Source organism: Vicugna pacos, chromosome 35, assembly GCF_048564905.1.
Source record: "Vicugna pacos chromosome 35, VicPac4, whole genome shotgun sequence".
NCBI classification, from domain to species: Eukaryota; Metazoa; Chordata; class Mammalia; order Artiodactyla; family Camelidae; genus Vicugna; species Vicugna pacos.
In genome coordinates this window covers 19,736,034-19,756,791 of record NC_133021.1, presented here as the reverse complement: position 1 = coordinate 19,756,791, position 20,758 = coordinate 19,736,034, and the positions used below count along the sequence as shown (strand labels likewise).

At 38.7% G+C, this 20,758-nt stretch overlaps 1 protein-coding gene across 7 annotated transcripts in view; it reads left to right on the top strand.

Moving 5' to 3' along the window:
* The first annotated feature begins 7,690 nt into the window (after positions 1-7,690).
* MINDY3 (MINDY lysine 48 deubiquitinase 3) overlaps positions 7,691-20,758 on the top strand; it is an 82,551-nt gene continuing 69,483 nt past the window's right edge. For 2 of the 7 annotated variants that reach the window (XR_012067017.1, XM_072954941.1), the window contains exons 1-2: positions 7,695-8,005; positions 18,869-18,948. Coding sequence is in view for 2 of the 7 variants with exons in the window: in XM_072954941.1 (XP_072811042.1) it covers positions 7,912-8,005; positions 18,869-18,948 (174 nt within the window). In the remaining 5 variants the exon portion in view is untranslated. Of the gene's footprint in view, positions 8,006-8,161; positions 8,383-10,861; positions 10,884-18,868; positions 18,949-20,758 lie in introns of those variants that run through there. The other 5 variants (XM_072954936.1, XM_072954939.1, XM_072954940.1 and 2 more) reach the window with 5 other exon arrangements.

The window sequence follows — 20,758 nt, the reverse complement described above, 5'->3', positions numbered from 1 at the left end:
GTTGCCTCTGCAGTATCTTACTGGTCACACAGCTTAGCCCTATTCATGGTTGGAAGGGATCACATAGGGTCATGGGCAGGCATCTTTGAGGCTGGCCACCACAGACACACTTCACATTCATCAGACTTTCCATACTTAGATTTTTATTTACTGAATAAGACTAGGAAGTAGGAACAGTCAAGTGGAAGCATCTGAGACAGCCCCCTCCAGCTGAGACAAAACGTCAAATATAATATTACATCCTAGGGGAAATGTCAAAGAGTAGTTCCACACTAAAAGACATAAAGGATGCTGGGGTAATGATTCCCAGCATACTCCTGATTTAATTCACCAGTCTGGTCCTTCCTTCCCCAAGCTGGATGGGTAAAGGTAGATGTCAGGAGATTACTGCAAACTTAGCTAACGTGCAGCCCTCGCTGCAGCTCTGTGCAGGCGGTGGCATCTTCGCTGCAGCTGACTAATATAACTTTGGGTATGTGGAATATGGCTATGACGTCATACATGTGTCTCTTCAATGCTCATCTGGAAGTAGGATCAGAGATAGTGCACATTCACATAGGATGGATGTCTGGCCCCCAAAACTGTATTCATTTTGCTGCTCTCTGTTGCTACACAGCCTCAAGAGATTGGGACTATTCCACAGAAGAAATGCCACAGACGATCACATGGGTACAGTATGTTGACAATGTATGATCTATCGCCACATAACAAAGGACGCCCAAACATAGTGACTTAAAGTAACAATTTTATTATCTCACATAGTTTCTCTTGGTCAGGAATTTGGGAGCAACTTGGCTCAGAAGTTTTAGCTCAAGGTCCCTGATGAGTTTATAGTCAAGGTGTTGGTCAGGACGGCAGTCCTCCGATGTCTTGACTGGTGGTAGAGGCCCTACTTTCACATAGGTTCGCACACATGACTGGTGAGCAGGTGCTGGCTCTAGAGAGAACACCTCAGTTCCTCATTACGTGGATCCTCTCTTTAGGGCTACTTAGGTATCTTCATAACAGAGCAGCTGGCAACCCCTAAGACAGCAAGGAAGATGCTTTCATGGCCTTCCCTTGGGAATGATAGCTCTACAGATTGTGAAAGGAAATACACAAATGCAGGAGACACAGGAGGAGAGAATCATTGGTGACATTCCTGCAGGCTGACTACTACACATGACATCATGTTAACCAGACCCGGTAAGTAAGAAGTGGCAAGTCCTCAGGATGTCTAAAGAGGATAAGAGATCAACTCCACAAAGATTCAGGGACCTACCAAATCAGGGATATTTTAAGGGGTTCCATTGCCTGGGTGATTCAGGACATCCCTTCAAAATAAAGGACAAGTTATTGTACCTTGTACCGCCTGCCACTAAGAAAGTAGAACAATGCTAAGTAGCCTGCTTTATGCTTCAGAGGCAGTACGTTCCATACTTGAGCACAATGTTCAATTTCATACATCATGTAAGACAGACGTTTTGAGTGGAGCCTAGAGCAAGAAGATTACTTGTTGCAAGGTCAGGCTATAGTAAAAGCAACCCTGCCCCTTCCTCCATCTAATCTTACAGACCTTGTAGTTCCCAAGATACCTGTGGGAAAGAAAAAAGCTGGGTGAGCCCCTAACAAGCCCCAGTGGGAAAACTGCAGCGCAGAACAAAGGCCACTTCCTCACTTGTCCCCAGCCTCAGAGTTCTCCTTGTAGCTTTGCCAACTGTCAATGTGTCTTCATACTTGCTATTTCCTCTGCCTGAAATGCTCTTTCATCACATATCTTGGCTCACTGTTCCGTGTCTCTGCTTACATACCACTCTATCGTGAGTCAAGGGTGAACTCCATTTAATACTGCAATCCCCCATTCCTCACCCAGCACTCTATCTTTCTTTCCCTGCTTTATTTTTCTCTAGAGGATTTAATGTAACAAACTATATACTTCATGTATCTGGTTTTTTTTGTATGTGATTCACAGTAGAATGTAAATTCGATCAGGGTAAGGTTATTTGTCAAATGTTTTAAGCTGCTGGATCCCCAATATGTATAGAACAGTTTCAGCACAGAACCGACACTCGATAAGTATTTATTGGATGAATGACTCCAAATTTTCATTGCCTAATGAACATCTTCATCTCAACACTTCCAAGACACTGATCATTCATTATCTCTCATCCCCTGTAGTAGGCAGAAGAATGCACTCCTCCAAAGGTGTCCATGTCCTAATCCCTGCAGTCTGTGAATACAACCTGTGTAGATTAGGGAACTGGGCTGCAGACAAAACTAAGATTGATAATTAGCTGACCTTAAGATAAGGAAATTATCCCACAGTAGCTGGATGGGCTCAATGGAATCACAAGAATCCTTTGAAGTGGAAGAGGAACAAGAGGAGGAGCTCAGAGTGATGTGATGTTAGAAGGACTCAACCGGGCTTTGCTAGCTCTAAAGATGGACGAATGCAGTGACAAACCATGCAATGCAGGCAGCCTCTGGAAGGTGGAGGAAGCAAGGAAATGAACCCTTTCCCAAACCTGCAGAAAGGAGAACAGTCCTGCTAATGCCTTGACTTTAGTCTGGTGAGAACCACATCAGACTTCTGACCTGCAGAACTAAGATAATGCGTGTGTGTTGTTTAAGCTACTGGATTTTGTGGTAAATTGTTACAACGGCAGAGGAAAACTAACACATCTCCTCCTTATTCTCTTCAGATCTTCCTTGGCTCCCATACCCTTTTTGTTACCAGGAACACAGTTTTATTTAGGGGTCATAGCTTCCTTTAAGGAGCAAGTTAGTCCCCTCCCTCAACTCCCATTTTCACATAGTGACTTCAGTAAACATCAGCCTTCAGAAGTCAAATTCCTACTCATCTTTTCCTATTTCCACACCTGGAACCAAACAAGCCCATAGCTTTAATCCCCTTTTGTGTTTCTGTTGTGTTCCTGGTCAACAGAAATGCTAATCTTGCATTCAAGCATGCTTACATTTTATTAATTTTTAAATATCACTTTCTTTTCTTACTAAGTCACCAGGTTTTACCCATTCTGCTTCTAAAATGTCCACAGAATTTGCCCATCAGTGAAATCACTGCTGCAAGTTTAGTTCAAGCGCTAGGCATCTCTTCATGGATGACTGCAGTAACGTCTGAACTGGTTTGGATATTTCCAGACTGTCTCATCTTAAATCATTGGCCTCACTGCATTCTTCCTGTGATTGTTATAAATTAGAAAGATGATGTTATCACTCCCCTGTTCAAAAATCTTACCTAGCTCCTGTTATATTCGGAGTAATGTTTGTAGTGTTAAGAACCAAGTAGCAGTAAGGCCATAGACTCTGGAATCAAATTGTCTCCATTCTGAACCTTGTGTCAGCAGAGATTCTGGGTCAGAAAAACCTAGGTTTGCGTATTAATTTTTCCATTTAATGCCTGACTCAGGGTAAAGTCCTCACCCGTCTAGGAGATCACTGTAGTTCACAGAGTCGTGAGAGTTCTATACTGTAGTACACCTAGGGAGCTTAGTACTGGCAGTATGTGATCAATCATTATTAGCTTCTATAATTACGTAAGCCCAGTATTCAACGTTCTTAAGATTTGCGCTCTCAGTGTTATTCTAGTCAGGCTGCCCTAGCAAACTACCAGAGATTGGGAGGTCCAAACACTGGAAATTAATTTTCTTGCAGTTCCGGAAGCTGCAAGTACAAGATCAAGGTGCCATTAGGGTTGGTTAATGGTAAAGCCTTCCTTCTTGGCTCATAGAACGCCAACTTCTCCCTGTGTCCCCACATGACATTTTATCTGTGTACAGGGAGAGGGAGAGGGGGAGAGAGAGAGAGAGATCTGGTGTCTCTTCCTCTTCTTATTAGGATGCCATTTCTATTGGAGTAGGGCCCCATTTTTATGGCCTCATTTAATCCAAATTACCTTTTAAAGGCACTATCTCCAAATACAGTCACATTGGAGTTCAGGCTTCCATGTATGGATTCAGAAGAGACACAATGCAGTCTACTGCACCTTCCTTAATTTGTCATTCTTTACTCCCCTCTCCCTAGTGACACAAATGGTAGGCTCTCTCACAATACGCACAACCTAAACACACACCTTCCCTTTCTTCTCTAATCAAAATTTGATCCCGTTCAGACTTCTCTGATGTTTCCTTCAGCTCAAATGCAGCAATAACTCATCTTCCACCTTTGCTCCTACAGTTATTTGTTCAAATCATTAATATTGCTAACATAAGAACAGTATTTTTCAATTTGCATATTTCTTTGACATACAATGTTCTCTGTTAAACCCCATAATCATTGCATGATGTGGTTATTATTAATAAGCTTGTTTTGTGTATGCGGAAGCTGAAGCTTAAAGAGGTTGCTTGTTTATCATACTGAAATTGAGAACATTAGAAAAGTGCTTGTTTATAGATAATGGTACCATTCACTGATTATGAACCCCATTGAAAAGGGGGCAGGTTTATGGGAAAAGATGTTTGATTTGGTACATATTGAGCTTGAAGTGCCTGTAACACACTCGAGTGTGTGAATATTATATACTCATTTAATATAGTTATTCTTGGATTAATATGCAAGTTTGGCTTTGACTTTATTTCATAATGTTAGCACAAGTAAGTGATAAGTGGCAAATTACTAACCTCTTTTATTAGTGAAGAATACTACTAAATTATTTGTTTACTCTTTATACTTGCTCAACATTTTCTTCTGACTCCTTCCATATATTTTAACTGCTAAACAGCCAATTTTTAAAATCATAGAATTAGGCAGGATCTGAAGTCGATGGATATTAGGGGATTATCTAAATTTAGTCCTCTCAGTTTACAGATGAAGAAAGCACAGTAGAGCAAGTTAAACGACTCATTCAAGGTCACAGTGCCCAAGTAAAAAAAAACATTCAGATTTTCTAATTCCAATCAAGTCTATTCCATTATACCAGTGATTCTGCAAACAGTATTCTGCAAAACATAAACTGTGTGAGAAGTTCAGTGAGTTAAATGATTCAAGTGTGACTTCCAACCCTGAATATAATCCTGTCTCTTTTAAAATTTTATTTAACTCAGCATTTAATGACAGAACCCCTTTTCCACCATGTATTAAAGCTTGTAGGAAATGCTTTGGGAAATGATACAGTATGCCATACATGAGTATGACAATGGTGGATTTAAAAGATATCTGGTATGCTTGGTAGGAAAATCATCCTGCTGTGATGAAGTTAGAATGATGCAAAAGAAAGAGTTCCATTTATCTGACAGATTTATACTGTTATTGGAAGGCACAGGGCATATAAATGAAATAGTTTTATTAATAAATGAGTAGGCACATTGTCTTAGCCATGTGCCTAGACCATATTAATCTTATTGTAAGGATGGGTTTTTGAGGATTGATTTCTCCTAAATAAGAGGTGATGCAAATACACTTACCTAGGAGTTGAGGACTAGAATTGTTGGAGAATTGTTCTTTTCATGGTATGCTAGTAATCTGGTAATGAGGCTCTTGTGCTTTTAGTTGACAGAGATATTCGGGGAAAGACAAGAAAATAAGCAGAGTTAGAGTTTGATAATGAATAATTAATTCTGCTTTTGTGAAGTAGTAAGGATGGCTAAAGAGAATTATTATGGAAATCTAAGCCCGGTTTTATTGAAGTGCCATGACGTGAATTTGAAAGAAATACTACAGGAACAGAAGTTTCTGATATTTTAAGACTCTCTTTTAGGACTAAAGAGAATTTATACAAGCTATGTGCATATTAATGCGATACATCAATTTATTCAGAACCATAGATGGTCTTAAGAAAAAAAATAATACTATGCTAAAATACGCAGCAAGATAAATACTTCAAAGAAAATTCACATAATTTTCAAGTCATTATAATAAAAGAGAAAGGCTTTATTGTCCTGTACCAGATACATATGCAACAAACTTGACTGTTTTCAATTCTTCTATATAATTAATGAATACGAAAAATTTAAATGAATATTAATTTGTATTTCTACTGTAGCTTAAGCAAGTTCACAACTTAAATGTTGTAAGTAATGAATAATTAAGCAACATAAATAATTTAACGTTAATTAAATATTCCTTGTTAAAAATACGTCCTGCTAATTAAAGAAGCTTAAAACATTGCAAATAAAGAATATAGCCTAAAGGCCGAAAGGACATACATATCAATGTCTACCCACAATTCTGCCAGCTTCACTGTAGCTAGAAAGTAATAAAAATCACAGATCAAGACATATTTCGTTTTTAAAAATACACTTTGAAGGTATGGCTTTTTCTTTCTATCTATAGACAGTTAATCAAATCTGTAACTACTACCTATATATTAATAGAAAGAAAACAAATGTGGCAAATACCTCTGAACTGAGTTCTGCCACTTACAGGATCCATGAACATTGACCCTTCTATGTCTTTCAGGAAGTAAAATAATTATGCAAATTGTAAATCACCATGCAAATATTAGGTATTTAGTTGGACCACTCAATAGTATTTTCCCTGGTCCCTCACTTACTGAAAGATAATGAAATCTTAAGTTCCAGTAAAGGCAAGTTACATTCTATCAACTAATACTTATTGAGATCCAGCAATATATATTTAAGGCTCCCTATTACATACTATGAATAAAACATGTCGTTGGCATCCATAGATGTATATTCCATGAGAAGAGTAAATAATCCTTTGCAAATACAAATGACAATAATTGTCATAAGCAAGTTGCAGATAAGGTACTAAGAAATTTCAGAGGCTAAAATTTTTCTTTTAGATTGTAATGACTGGAAAAAGCTTTATCACAAAGTGGCATTTATACCATGGGTATAATGAAGAATGAGTAAGTACTGGTTTGAAAAAAATAGGATAAAGAATATACCAAAGGGAATGACAATTTGGAGGAAGGCTATAATTACGGTTCGGGCACTTTGAACAATTCCTTTTAACTGCAGCAAAGGTTGCTTAAGTTAGAAATGAAGTATAAATTTGCAAACCATCTTATTTGCTGCCTAAAAGAAATCATCAGATTTCACCTTTTCGTTTTAAATTCAAAGGTCAGCCAGAATAAGTTCTTTTCTTTTCAGTGAATATAGAAGTTTTCACCCATTGCTTGTCAGCGATTAAAACTTGGTCTTTATTCCAGGTGTTGCCCATACACCCTATAGTCTCAAAAACTGTAGATGAAACGGCTCTACCATTTACAAACAGGCCGCTTTGAATCCGTTTTCCTATAAACAGCTCTGTAATTCTGCGTTACAGCTGGTGGAGACGTTTCTAACGCACAGTATGCCACATTCCTCGGTGATGTTAATCGTTGACTCGATTTTACATGATTGATCACGAGGCTCACAGCCTCCAATTTATCGGCAGCTCTCAACACAGACAGGGATGTTTCCTCACCGAGACTCAACCGTCGCCTTAAAGCTGTCCTTCAGCGTAACTAATACGACTAATTTTAAGGTATAGGCTAGGCCACGTTCTGGGCCCCCGGAGCCTCCAGCTAAGCCCAGAGCAGTGCGGAGAGGACGCAGGTATTCCAGGATGGGAGCGATGCTCCCGCCAACACCAACGCCGCCGCCGCTCCGAAGGGGCGAGGACTGGGCTCGGAAAGGCGGGGGGCGGCCCCAGCCGTCCGCGGCAGTTCCCGCCCCCCGGTTCCGCTGTCGGGGAGGCGGCTCCGCGCCCTCCGGCTGTGGGGGCGGCGGCGTAAGAGGAGCCGGAAGTGGCCGCAGTCCTTCCGGTAGGGGAAACTGCTCGCCGCCGCTCCGACCCGGCTTGACAGGCGCGGTCCCTGCAAGTAGGTCTCCTTCCTTTGGCCTTCCGCCCGTCCGCCCTCGCAGCTCGTCGGCCGCTGCCGCCCCGCCACGCCTGTCTCCGAGCCCGCCCTTCCCCCATGTGCCGGGGCAGGAGTCCTGAAAGCCGAGACCCGCTCGCCGGTACCCCATCATGTCCGAACTGACCAGAGAGCTGATGGAGCTGGTGTGGGGCACCAAAAGCAGCCCCGGTCTCTCCGACACCATCTTCTGCCGCTGGACGCAAGGTACCCTGGCAGGACTGCCCTTTCCTGCCGCCGCTTCCTTTGGCCCCGCGGGAAGGCGGCCCGTGACGCCGCGGGCGCGGACCCCCTCGCGCGCCCGGCACTCGGCCCCAGCCCCCTAGCTCAGCGCTGAAACCGGACTTCCTAGAAACGCCCTGCCGGCCTTGGGGGAGAGGCTGAGTGCCGAAGGGCTGCAGCTGTCCGCTGGAGAGCGGGAGCGCCTGTGCCGCTCCCTCCCTGGGCTGCCTCTCGGCGGGAGAGGCGAGGGGCGGCTGGCGGGCTGCAGGGTGTGACACCGCAGGTGTGCCCTGCGCCGCGGTGTCAGCTTCTCAAGAAGTGCTCTGGCCGCCGGAATCTTTATCCCCTAACAAGGCTTCGTGGTATGGGCGTTTGGTCTAATTTTGGAGCGAGCAAAGTCCACACGGAAGTGGCCGTGGCTAATTCCAGAAAGCGATTTTGTTGTGTTTTAATTAGCTGGTTAGGCGTGGTGGTTGGTTAGGCGTGGTGCTCGATGCATAAATCAGATGTTGCTGCTGCAAAGTGTTCTCTTGACCCAAAGTGTCCCCGGTTTTGAGGTGGTTTGCTGTCTGTTACAGTTAAAGGGAATATGGATCATAGAACTTTCTGTGCCGATCTAATTACCCAGACAGGATTTTGAGTTATATAAGAAGTTTTATTAATAATACGAATAATGAAGTGAAAAATACCATTTATGGAATCCCAGCGCCTCCTAGGCTCTGCCCTGGGCACTTTATGCTACTAGTCAACTCAAACTTAAGTTTTAATATTAAAACACAATAGACACATTACTTAAAATTAGTAACAAAAATTCAGGGTTTAAGTAATCCCTTCCTCCTTCTCAGATACTTCTCTTTTAAGAGCTGGTAAAATCAGAATCGTAATATATTACAGTTAGGTTATTTAGTCCATTACTCTTGTTTTGAGGATGAGCGAAATGAGTTCCGAAGGCTAAACAACCAGCCCAAAGTTGCACAGATTGATAAAAGTGGGAGTGAATTCCAGCTCTCCCACCTCCTAATACAGCTCTGTTTTTGTTATTTTCCTTTGTGTTTCTACATGTCTATGACATGTAATTAGTTTTGTTCTTTTTTCACATTTAATTATGTCGCTTAACTAATATTTTCTGAAATCTTGGACATCCACATTTGCATGTTTTATTTTAAAACTTGCTTGCCAGTTTGTCTCACTTATCCTAATAGTGAACAGCCCAAAAGTACACTAGACTGTGAGTGTTGAGATAAGTTTTACTTCCTGTTAATTAACTAATAATACAATACAGAATCAGGTGATATTCAGCTTCATTTATGTTAATACTGTGATGCAGATTCAAGAATTCAGAGAGGCAGTTCTAATAATGGTTAACAGCAGACTTTGGAATGGGCATACCTGAGTTCTAGGTTCATATTTTTTAACTTACTTAAGCCTCAGTTTCCATCTCTGTAAAGTGCAGATACTAGTAGTGCCAGTTTTATGGGGTTGTTGTGAGGGTTAAAGGCAAGTAAATACATCTAGGCACTTAGCACAATATCTGACATATAGTAGACACTTAGAAAATGGTAGCTTAATTTAAAATGTTTTATTTTAGACGAAGCCAGAGATCACTCTCTGGCCGTGCCCTGACAGTACAAGAAATTACTGTATCTTTGATGGCTAATCACTAAAGTAGAACTTCATAATGACATTAGAATGCTCTGCCACCTTTTATTTGTACAGAAGTTCCTTAACAAGATATGTTCAGTCAATACCATTTCAAAATAAAGGATTACTTATTGAGTCATTTCTGTTTTGCTCTTCAGAGTGTAGTTGTATGGTGGCTGTGTAATTCCTCAAGGTGTTACATTGATGACGATTTTAAGGCAACCAAATAGTATTAAGTTCCCATCTCTGAATCAGAGGGATGTTGTTACCGGTTTTGCTGTTAACTTTGTATTCATTTATTCGTTCTTAGAGGCAGAAAACACTGCTGAAGATTGCCGTGCAGTGACCTGGGATTGTGGGAACAGGCACAAGCTACTGCTTTTCTGCGCTTGCCTTACCGCAGTCCTAATGTGACATCAGCTTTGGCTTTATTTCATCATCTATAGCTGTGCTTTGAATTGACATCTGTAATCTCATTGCTCTTTTGGAAGCAAGGTGTAGGTGGATTGTGTTTGGGGTAAATATTTATAGAATTATGTCCAGGAATATGCTATTTATGAAACTTTATTGATTGGTCATGTTAAATTCCTTCGATATATTAAACCACTGTAGGAGTTGTTTTTTTGTTTCCCCCTGTGTTAACTGATTTGACAGTTTTAGATAATTCTCTTCTGCAAATACTTTTTCTTTGAAAAAGAAAGGAAAGTTTTGGTTTGGGCTGGTTTTTGTTGTTGTTTAGTTTAGTTTAGTTTTCTGGCTCATTTTTATTTTAAAGGCAATAAGTCACATAATTTAAAGATTTGAAATTGTTTTGTTTTTTAACTTGGAGATTTAACTCCCTACTCCGGCCTGCTTCCCTGCTGCTCAGTTGCCTATAATACTTTCTAAAGTGTGTATTTGAACCCCCTTATTTTTAAGCACAATTTATCCTTCCTTCCCTTCTTCCCACAGTGTTCCAGGCTTAGACTTGGTAAGATGCGAGGGAAGACAAATAATAAACACAGTATAAATTAAGTGTATATAATAGAAGGTAAAGAAATAAGGAGTTATAGGGTGAAGAAACACGGACAGGCCTCGTTTTAAGATGAGATTTGAGCAAACACTTGAAGTAACCAAGTTAGTCATGCAGATACGTGAAGAGTGTTCCAGGCAGAGAAGATGGCCGTTATGAAAGACTTAATACAGAATCTGTCTGGCTTTTTGTTCAAGGAACATGAAGGAGGTTAGTTTGGCTAGAGAGGGAATGAGGGAAGGGGGACAGTAATAAAGATGATGAAAGAAATAATGTGACCCAAATCATATAAAATTTTATAGGCCATTGTAAGGACTTTGGTTTTTTATTCTGAATAAGATGAGAGGTCACTGGAAGGTTTGGAGCAAAGGAGAGACACAACATGACAAATTTGTAAAGGGCTGATCTGACTGCAGTGTTTGAGGGTAAACTGTAGTGAACTAACTGAGAGATAACAAGACCAGATGAGAGAGAACTGCAGTCATTCAAGGGGTAAAAAGTAAGTGGTTAGACCAGGATAGTAGTAGTTGAGATGGTGGGAAGTGGCCACATTGACCTCATCCCAGCAGAACCAAAATAAGAGCCATCTAGGTTTAACTGAAGTGAGTATTAATCTTCAGATAAGTGAAAACATTTTGACTTATTGAGAATTTGTTTTCTTTTCAGTATTGATTGTCTAGCCAGTGTTTGGCAAACATTTCCTGCAAAGGGCCAGTGCCTTCATTGTCTCCTCTTGATACGAATCTCTGCCATTGCAGCAAAAGCAGCCCTGGATAATATGGGTGTGGCTGTGTTCCGAAACTGCGTTTATAAAACAGGCCAACTCCTGATCTAAATTATTAACTTTTTTTTTAAATCTAATTTTTAAAAATTTTCTTTTCCTTTTTTAGGAGCGGGGACGTAATTAGGTTTATTCATTTATATTTAGAGGAGGTACTGGGGATTGAATCCAGGACCTCATGCATGCTAAGCATGCACTGTACCGCTTGAGCTGTACCCTCCCCACTAAACTATAAACTCTTAAGAAATCATTTTATCCTTTTTTCTCTCCCCTTCCTTCAAGCTTTAAGTTACTTCATTGCTTCACCAAAGATTAGCCAGAAGAGGAACCCAATTTTGCTGTTTATAGAAGCAGTTCATTGTGCTTTGGGGTGGAGGTGGGGAGGGAGCTGTAATTGACTGAAATTAGAGTTTGAGGCTTTTAGTATAGGGCAATTTTTGTTATGTAATATATAAAAAAATGAGATTCCAAATAGCTTTGGAAAAGTGAGGGATCAGTTAAATTATAGAAAAGTATAAAATGTATTAAGGAGTTAAAACATTTGGGTAAAGGTCTAAAAGTATGATGTTTATTATAATGTGATTTATTTTTAACATTTTGCCAAAGGAGTAAAACGGTACACCAGTATCATTGATTTGTCTTCCAAAGTGAAGATAAGTTAATACTGTGGATCATAGCACCTCAAAGATTTTTGTTGTTGTTGAAAGGCTTTTATTTCAAATACAGATGATTTTCCTTTCTCCAACCTACCTAAATCATAATTCACCTAAAACCCAATTTTTTTAAACTCACAATTTGTAAGCTTATGTGACAAATTTAATTTTTTGGTACTTTCAGTATGTAATGAATTTTTTCAGTTCAGAGTATCTATCATAATACCTCACATCTGTATCATGCCTCACAGTTTTTGAAAATCTTACTTAATCCTTGCAACAACCCCAAGAGATAGCAAAGGATGAGTGTATTTATCCCCCCTTTTATAGATGAGGAAACTAAGGCTCAGTCCAGAGTCTACTCCACTAATACTATTTAACTTACAATGACGAGGTCTTTCTACGGCCTTTTGTTTATGGGCAGCTTGAACAGTAGGGGCAGTCATTGTCAGACTGATTCGAATCATGTAAGTCAGTCACCTGAAAATAAAAAGACTGGAAAATTGCAAAGAGGTTCATAGTTCAGTTATGAGCTTTAAAACTGAGAAAGACGTCTATGTCTTTAGTGCTGTGGAATGTGATACAAAATTGTATATTTAGGATCAGATGCTTTAGATAGCTAATTTCAGATCTAATCAGAAAAAAACCCACAGCCATTTTCTGGTAATTCCTCTTAAAACTAGGAAATAATAAAAAAAAAAAAAAATGAGAACACATGGCAAGAAAATTAACTCTGTGTCCTAAAAAATTTGAACTCAAGTGAAACCATATTATAGAAGATGGCTACTTAGCTTCGTCTTGTTTTAGGATGGAATAGTTTATTTCCATTTCTCTGACTTTACTTCATTTTAAGCTCTAATAGTCTTTGTTCACTATCAGTTAACACACTCAAACATGCATAGTGTAATGAAACAGAATTTGGCATAAAGCTGATGTGTTTAGAATTCTCTCCATGGGGTTTTTATCTCTAAAGTACAAAAGCAGCTCGCCATAATGCATTTCAAACTATAAGCCCCACCCGTGGGTCTGGAAAATTGAATTACATTAGTTATTTTAAGGAAGGCAATAATCCATTATTGATATATATTTATCACACACCCTGAAAGTTTGACAGAGCCTTATTTCTCCTCTGCACTTAGACCCAACACCAGCAACCGTTTTCTTCTTCCCAACAGGGAAAGAGATAGACAGAGTAGAGGACCCTTGGCTTCACCTCTTATTTCTAGGTTGGACCTCAGGTTTGGTTGTCTTGGTGTGATAACCAGTGCCCTGGGTTCTCATTTGTCCTTATTAAGTTCACTCCATCCACCATACCTGTTTCTTATCCTACGTTTAGCCTCTCTATTCTGTTTCTCCCAAGCTGTTGTGTATTGCTGGAGAAAATTGTGGTGGGCATCAGTACAAATGTAGTTGTTAAACCTTAGCTGAGTCCTCAGTGTTTCACTTAGTCCTTTATCCTGTCTGCTTTTCTGATGTTTTTCAGCATTAACATTCTCTCAGTTCTCTCCCCTCCTCATTCCTCTCACTCTCAATCAGTAATGTCTGTTCACTTCCTGTTTGCCAATATTTTTAACTTGGAAGCCTGCTAAGATTTCGTTCTCAGGTTTTTTAAACTCAGGGCCCCATTACTCTCTTAAAAATTATTAAGGACTTCAATATGAAAAATTTTTTAAAAATAATGAGACCTGTGGTGTTTTACATGTTTCTAAGTCCCTTTAACGTCTAGCTCGTTAGAAGACAGCTGGATTGTCACACTTGCTTCTCCACTCAGTCTGTTGTAATACGTTGTTTTGATTGAAGTGTATGCAGAAAATCCAGCTTCACAAAGCTATGGGGGATGGTGGGAAAGATATACTTAAATTTGTCAGGGAACATCTTTCTGAGGAGTTAATACCTAAACTAGGTGGTAAGAATGAGAAGGGTTCAGCTACATGAAGAGAGAAGGGAAAAGAGCATTTCATGCTGAGTGAACAGCAGGTATCAAGGCCCCAGTTAAAAAGACCTTGAGATGTTCTAAGGGCCTAAAATCATCATAGGTGATGAAGGTAAGAATGAACTGAGGGAAGGTGCGATTGATAAATCATACAGTGTCTTTTAGGGCATGAAAAGGGGGTGGAGTTTTATTGTAACTGCAGTGAGAAGCCACTGAAATGTTTTAAGCAGGCTGTGACAACTGATTTCCATTTCTAAAATATTTCTCTGATAACTCTGGTGAATTGATGAGGGTGGAGGTGAAATGTGGGTGGAATGGGGGGATCTGGTTGGAAATTCTTAATAATTTTCTAAGTCAAAGATGATGGTTGTTTGAGCCGGAATGTGGACTAGCATTGGGACAGAGATGGACAGATACAAGATAACGTTTTGGGGCTTTGAACCAAGAGGACCTTACCTTAAGGTGAAGACTGTAATATAAGTTGGAATTTTTCAAAGAAAGAATTAGCATGTGTTTCAAGGGAAGGGGACAATGACATGTTCATAACCTAAGAAACCAGAGAGGAAGTGGATATCTGAGAAAGTGAAAGAAGTTCAGCATGCCTGAAGTCTAAAGATGGAGTGTGGCCAAGGATGAGGTAGGAGATACAGGCAGAAGCTGGACCATACAGGACCTTGTTAAGAAATTTAAATTCTCTCTATATCTGGAGTTCTAATCTGGGCTCTATTGGGGAATTACCTGATTATAACCCATAAAAGAAGCCTTGGGAGCTGATGAGTTACTCAGAACATGTAGAATGAAAAAAAGATTCTAAAGCCAAGACATGAGGAACCTTAAGCATTTAGGAGTTGATCAACAACACTGAAAATAAAACGGAAAAGGGAAAGTTGGAACAAGATGGACGACTAAAGCCAAGGGCCAAAAGTTTTTCAGATGTCAGTGGTCTTTCTTTCAGATGATTCTCTGGGGGATTAAATAAGAAAAGACTTGAGAAATAGCCTGTCTGGTCATTGATGAATTTGATGATAATAAATTTGGAGCAGTCACAGGTTGAAAACCAGGTTATTGTGGGTTGAGTAAATTGGGAGGTAAGGAAATTGAGACAGTGCATATAGACAACTAGGTAGGCTTTGAGAGAGGTGTTTGGAGGTTTGGGTGGAATTTTTTTTTTAATGATCAAATGACTTTTTAAATTAAGACTTTACTTTTTAGAACAATTTTAGGTTCACAGCAAAATTGTGGGCAAGGTACAGATACTTCCTTTATACTTTCTGCTCCCACAGCATGCACAGCATCCCCCATTGTCAATACCTCCCACCAGAATGGTACATTTGTTACAACTTACGAACCTACATTGACCCATGATTATCACCCAAAGTCTATAGTTTTCCTTCTTGATATGGTATATCCTATGAATCTTAACATATAATGGAGCATATCCATCATTATAATATGATACAGTATTTTCACTGCCTAAAAATCCTCTGTGCTTTGTTTATTCATTTCTTCCCCTCCCCCTGCCCCCGGCAGACACTGATCTTTTTACTGTCTGCATAGTATTGCCTTTTCCAGAATGTCATATAGTTGGAATCATACAGAATATAGCCTTTTCAGATCGGTTTCTTTCTTTTTTTTTTTAACTTTTTTTTTTATTGAGTTATAGTCATTTTACAATGTTGTGTCAAATTCCAATATAGAGCACAATTTTTCAGTTATACATGAACATATATATATTCATTGTCACATTTTTTTTCACTGTGAGCTACCACAAGATCTTGTATATATGTCCCTGTGCTATACAGTATAATCTTGTTTATCTATTCTGCATATGCCTGTCAGTACGTACAAATTTTGAACTCCCAGTCTGTCCCTTCCCACCTCTCTCCCCCTTAGCAACCACAAGTTTGTATTATATGTGAGTCTGTTTCTGTTTTGTATTTATGTTTTGTTTGTTTGTTTTTTAGATTCCACATATGAGCGATTTCATATGGTATTTTTCTTTCTCTTTCTGGCTTACTTCACTTAGAATGACATTCTCCAGGAGCATCCATGTTGCTGCAAATGGCGTTATGTTGTCGGTTTTATGGCTGAATAGTATTCCATTGTATAAATATACCACATCTTCTTTATCCAGTCATCTGTTGATGGACATTTATGCTGTTTCCATGTCTTGGCTATTGTAAATAGTGCTGCTATGAACATTGGGGTGCAGGTTTCATTTTGAAGTAGGGTTCCTTCTGGATATATGCCCAGGAGTGGCATGACTGGGTCACATGGTAAGTGTATTTCTAGTCTTTTGAGGAATCTCCATACTGTTTTCCTCAGTGGCTGCACCAAACTGCATTCCCAACAGCAGTGTAGCAGGGTTCCCTTTTCTCCACAGCCTCTCCAGCATTTATTTGTTATTTGTGGACTTTTGAACAATGACCATTCTGACTGGTGTGAGGTGATACCTCATTGTAGTTTTGATTTGCATTTCTCTGATAATTAGTGCTATTGAGCATTTTTTCATGTGCATTTGTATTTCTTCCTTGGAGAATTGCTTGTTTAGGTCTTCTGCCTATTTTTGTATTGAGTTGTTTGTTTGTTTCTTATTAAGTCGTATGAGCTGCTTATATATCCTGGAGATCAAGCCTTTGTCAGTTTCATCGTTTGCAAAAATTTTCTCCCATTCTGTAGGTTGTCATTTTGTTTTACTTATGGTTTCCTTTGCTGTGCAGAAGCTTGCAAGTTTAATTAGGCCCCATTTGTTTATTCTTGCTCTTATTTCTATTGCTTGGGTAGACTGCCCTAGGAGAACATTTTTGAGACGTATGTGAGAGAATGTTTTGCCTGTATTTCTTCTAGGAGGTTTCTTGTATCTTGTCTTATGTTTAAGTCTCTGATCCATTTGAGTTTATTTTTGTGTATGGTGTAAGGGGGTGTTCTAGCTTCATTGATTTACATGCTGCTGTCCAGAAGATTGGTTTCTTTTCCTTCACAATATGCAGTTAAGGTTCCTCCATGTCTTTTCACGGTTTGCAGGGTAATTTTTAAATGCTGAATAATACTCCATTTTCTACATGTACTGTGTACTTACCCATTCACCTACTAAAGGATGTCTTGGCTGCTTCCAAGTTTTGGCAATTATGAATAAAGTTGCAGTAAACAATGTGTGCAGGTTTTCATGTGTGGATGTAGGTTTTCAACCCTTTTGGGTAAATACCAAGACCTCTTGGTAGAACCTTAAGAATTTTTGCTTGTTTGTTTTTAAATATGTGAGACACATGTTTAAATACCGTTTGAGAGGTTGGAAGGTAAAGAGAGAGGTGGAGGATGGAATGGGATCCTCCATACTATTCCTTATCTCCCCTGCTATCACCTAGTGTCTCAAGCTGGAAACCTCAGAGTCAGCTCTAATTTCTTTTGTACCAAAACTTTGACCCACTTGCACATACTCATCAAATCTTATCTTTTATTTCAGAAATACGGGTATGGTGTTTGAGTATAGTGTCTCCTCTCACAATAATGTTGCTTTTATTAGTTTTGCACATCTCAATAGGTCTCTTGAAAAAAAAAGAGGAAAAAATTGATTACTACTTTAATTACTTTAATTAGTACTTAAATTAGTAGTAATATTACCACTTTAATTAGTGCTTGTGATGGTGTGGCCCTTCCAGAGTCAACATCCTGTCAACTTTCCCTCCTCCTGTTTGCCATCCCACGCATCCCTCCCCCATACTGCCCTTCAGGTGCATTAAATTTCCCTCTGATCATAAACTTGTCCTGCTCTTACCAAACCTTTTTCCTCTAATAAAGGTGGTTTTCTTTACCTGAAAGTCTTTCTCCTACCCTTGCCTCTCTGGTAAACTTCTATTCTTGAATAGAAGCCTCAAAGTAACCTGTTATGACTTGACTCAGGCAAAGTCATTCCTTTCTGTATCCACAATACTTTCTTCATAATTCTGTTGTAACACTCATTTATTCCTTTATTTTAGTAATTATTTGTTCGTATGTCTGTCTTCACCTGGACTCTTGGCTTCTCCCAACCAGGGACTTTGTCACTCATGACATTTGTATATCCTAGATGCTTGATATAGTACTTTATGTTCATTAAATGTTTGTTGGATGAATGAATTATAACCGTTAGTGAAATTTGACATATTCCTCGCATGTTGAGATTGGAAGTGATCATTTTAAAGCTAAGTACACTGAGGCCTAGGGAGGTGGAATGATTGCCTGAAGGCTTACAGGTACTGACTCCCCTCTCCTGACTTCCGGCTCCAAGCCCCCTGCTGTATGCTGGTGCCTGGGGAAGCCTGCACCAGCTGCTCTCAGTCCGTGCTAGTTGGGTAATGTTTAAATTAAAATAGAGACAACATGAGCACATCCACTATGCATGATCCTTTTCAGTTTTTAGCTTATAGAATATGATTCAAAGATTGAAACTAAAAAAGATACTGTTTGAGAAGGGTCCTAAAAATTCTGTTTAAATTCAACAGATAGTCTGTCTAGTCTTCTTCCTTCAAATTAAATTATTTAAAAATCAGATTTAGTGTCCCTTTACTAAAACCACACTTCATCTCTCTAGTCCACTTAGAGGGGTCCCTGGGTGCAGAAGTGTGTGTGTGTGTGTGTGTACGTGCATTTGGCAGGGAGCCGAGGTTCCATGTCTTTTTTCAAAGGGTTCCTTGATCCCCCCCCCAAAAGATGAGAACCACTGTACTCACCTGACTTGATATTTTGCTGTTGTGATAAGCGAGCTTTCTCAAAGCAAAGTACATTAAAGATTCTTTTAGCTACTACTTGAATTACGTTTTTAATCTTTGCTACTTGCTTTCATTTTTAGGCTTTGTGTTTAGTGAATCAGAGGGATCTGCATTAGAACAGTTTGAAGGTGGCCCCTGTGCTGTTATTGCACCTGTTCAGGTAACACAGATTACTTTACCAACTCCTTAGAGGGACGTGTTCAAACGTTTCAGACTTTACTTTTTGTTTTCTATTATTTGTGCTGTATATAATGATGAGGCATGATGAGTTACCTCTTAACTTTTGTTCATGTAAATTGCTTTAAATATCCAAAATTAAAAATGAATTCAGAGCATGAGTAGGTTGCAAAGCAATAGCCTTTTGGCTGTCTTTATTTTCAGGAAAACAAAGTAAGTGTTCCTTTCTTTCAGAAAATTTGGAATTAATGACCATGGCATCTTATACAGTGATCCTGTTGAGTAATAACATTTTATGCCACAGATAGTTACATCATAGCAGTGGTACTATTTACATTAGTTCTGTCTATAAAAACAATTTTCTTACAAAGTTGAAGATGAGTTAATATTTTCATGGCCTAAAATTTTATACATTTTTAATATAAGTTGACAGTATGTACTGTTTTAGGCTCTAGCTTTGGTATTTAAAATAAAATTAGTAGCAACTGATTTCGAACAGAATTCCTGAAATTAAAAAAAAGATTTTTTTCTTTGCACAAAAGGTAGGGTTAATCTCAATATGTGTATCTGATTTTGAATCTTGATGTATATAGGCTGATTTGGTTTATACCATTACATTATTAAAATGGAGAATTAAATTTTCAGTTTACTGTAATATTTACAATGTCTAAACAGCAGTGTCACCTCAGAATTGTTATCAAAGAAGCTTGAATTTATTGTTTGTTTTAATCAGCACATTTTGAAAATACATATTTAATGCCAGTATTTATTATTCATTGGGCATAAAGAATGCATTGCTGAACTGTTAGCTGCAAAGTAAATTCATCTCAAATATGATGCTCCATACACTTACACTATTAAATCTAAAATGTATTCTCTGAAGGAGAGAAAAAATTCCCTTTATGGTTGATTCTAAGGTATATCTGTTATAGGTCATTATTTTATTTCTTTAGACAGTAAAGTTGATTTTTTTTTTAATTAGAATTATTTTAAAAATTTGAGTGAGCTTTGCCTACTAATTATGGAGTACAAAGAGTAAAATTTATACATTAGTGTTTCAGAGCTGGTATGTTGAGTACCAGGAAAGTTTTGGTTGCATAATAATAATGCAGATTCTTTGATGCAATAATTGTACTTCTGTGAATCCTTCCTAAATAAGTAATCATTACTATGGAGAAGGTTGTATTCAGAAGAAAAATTTTTTTTAGTGCAAGTCTGAATATATTTTATATTTATAGTAGTTAAAAAAACTTACAAGCAACCTAATGTACAATGCAGTTTAAACACAGAATAATATTTAAATTTTAATAGCTTGATAGACATTTAGAGATTAAGAGTTATGCATTGTGTGGGAAAACAAAATGTGGAAAAGTCACGTACCCATTATTCATGCTTCTCACTTAAAATTGTAAGCAGATACGAAAGAAAGACTGGAAGGAAGTGTATCACAATGCTAAAGATTGTGTAGTGGTGAAGAATGAGTGTCCCACCTCACCTGTCCAAAATTTTATAATATTATGTTACTCATTTTGATGGTTTTTGTTATTTGGGGGAAAAGCAGCAGCACCTCATTGTAGTTATTGTAGGTTTTATTTCTATGAGAATATCAGAACATCACTTAATTTTTTGCTCAAGTACTTTGAAATAATTACTTATTGGGTGCCAGGTACTGTGCCAAGTGTATTAATAGCTTATCTCATGTAATCCTTACTGCAGCCTTTTAAAGTTTGTGCTATTATTAATTTTAGTTAGTAAAGTAAGGAACCAGGATTCAAATCTAGGTGTGTCCGGCT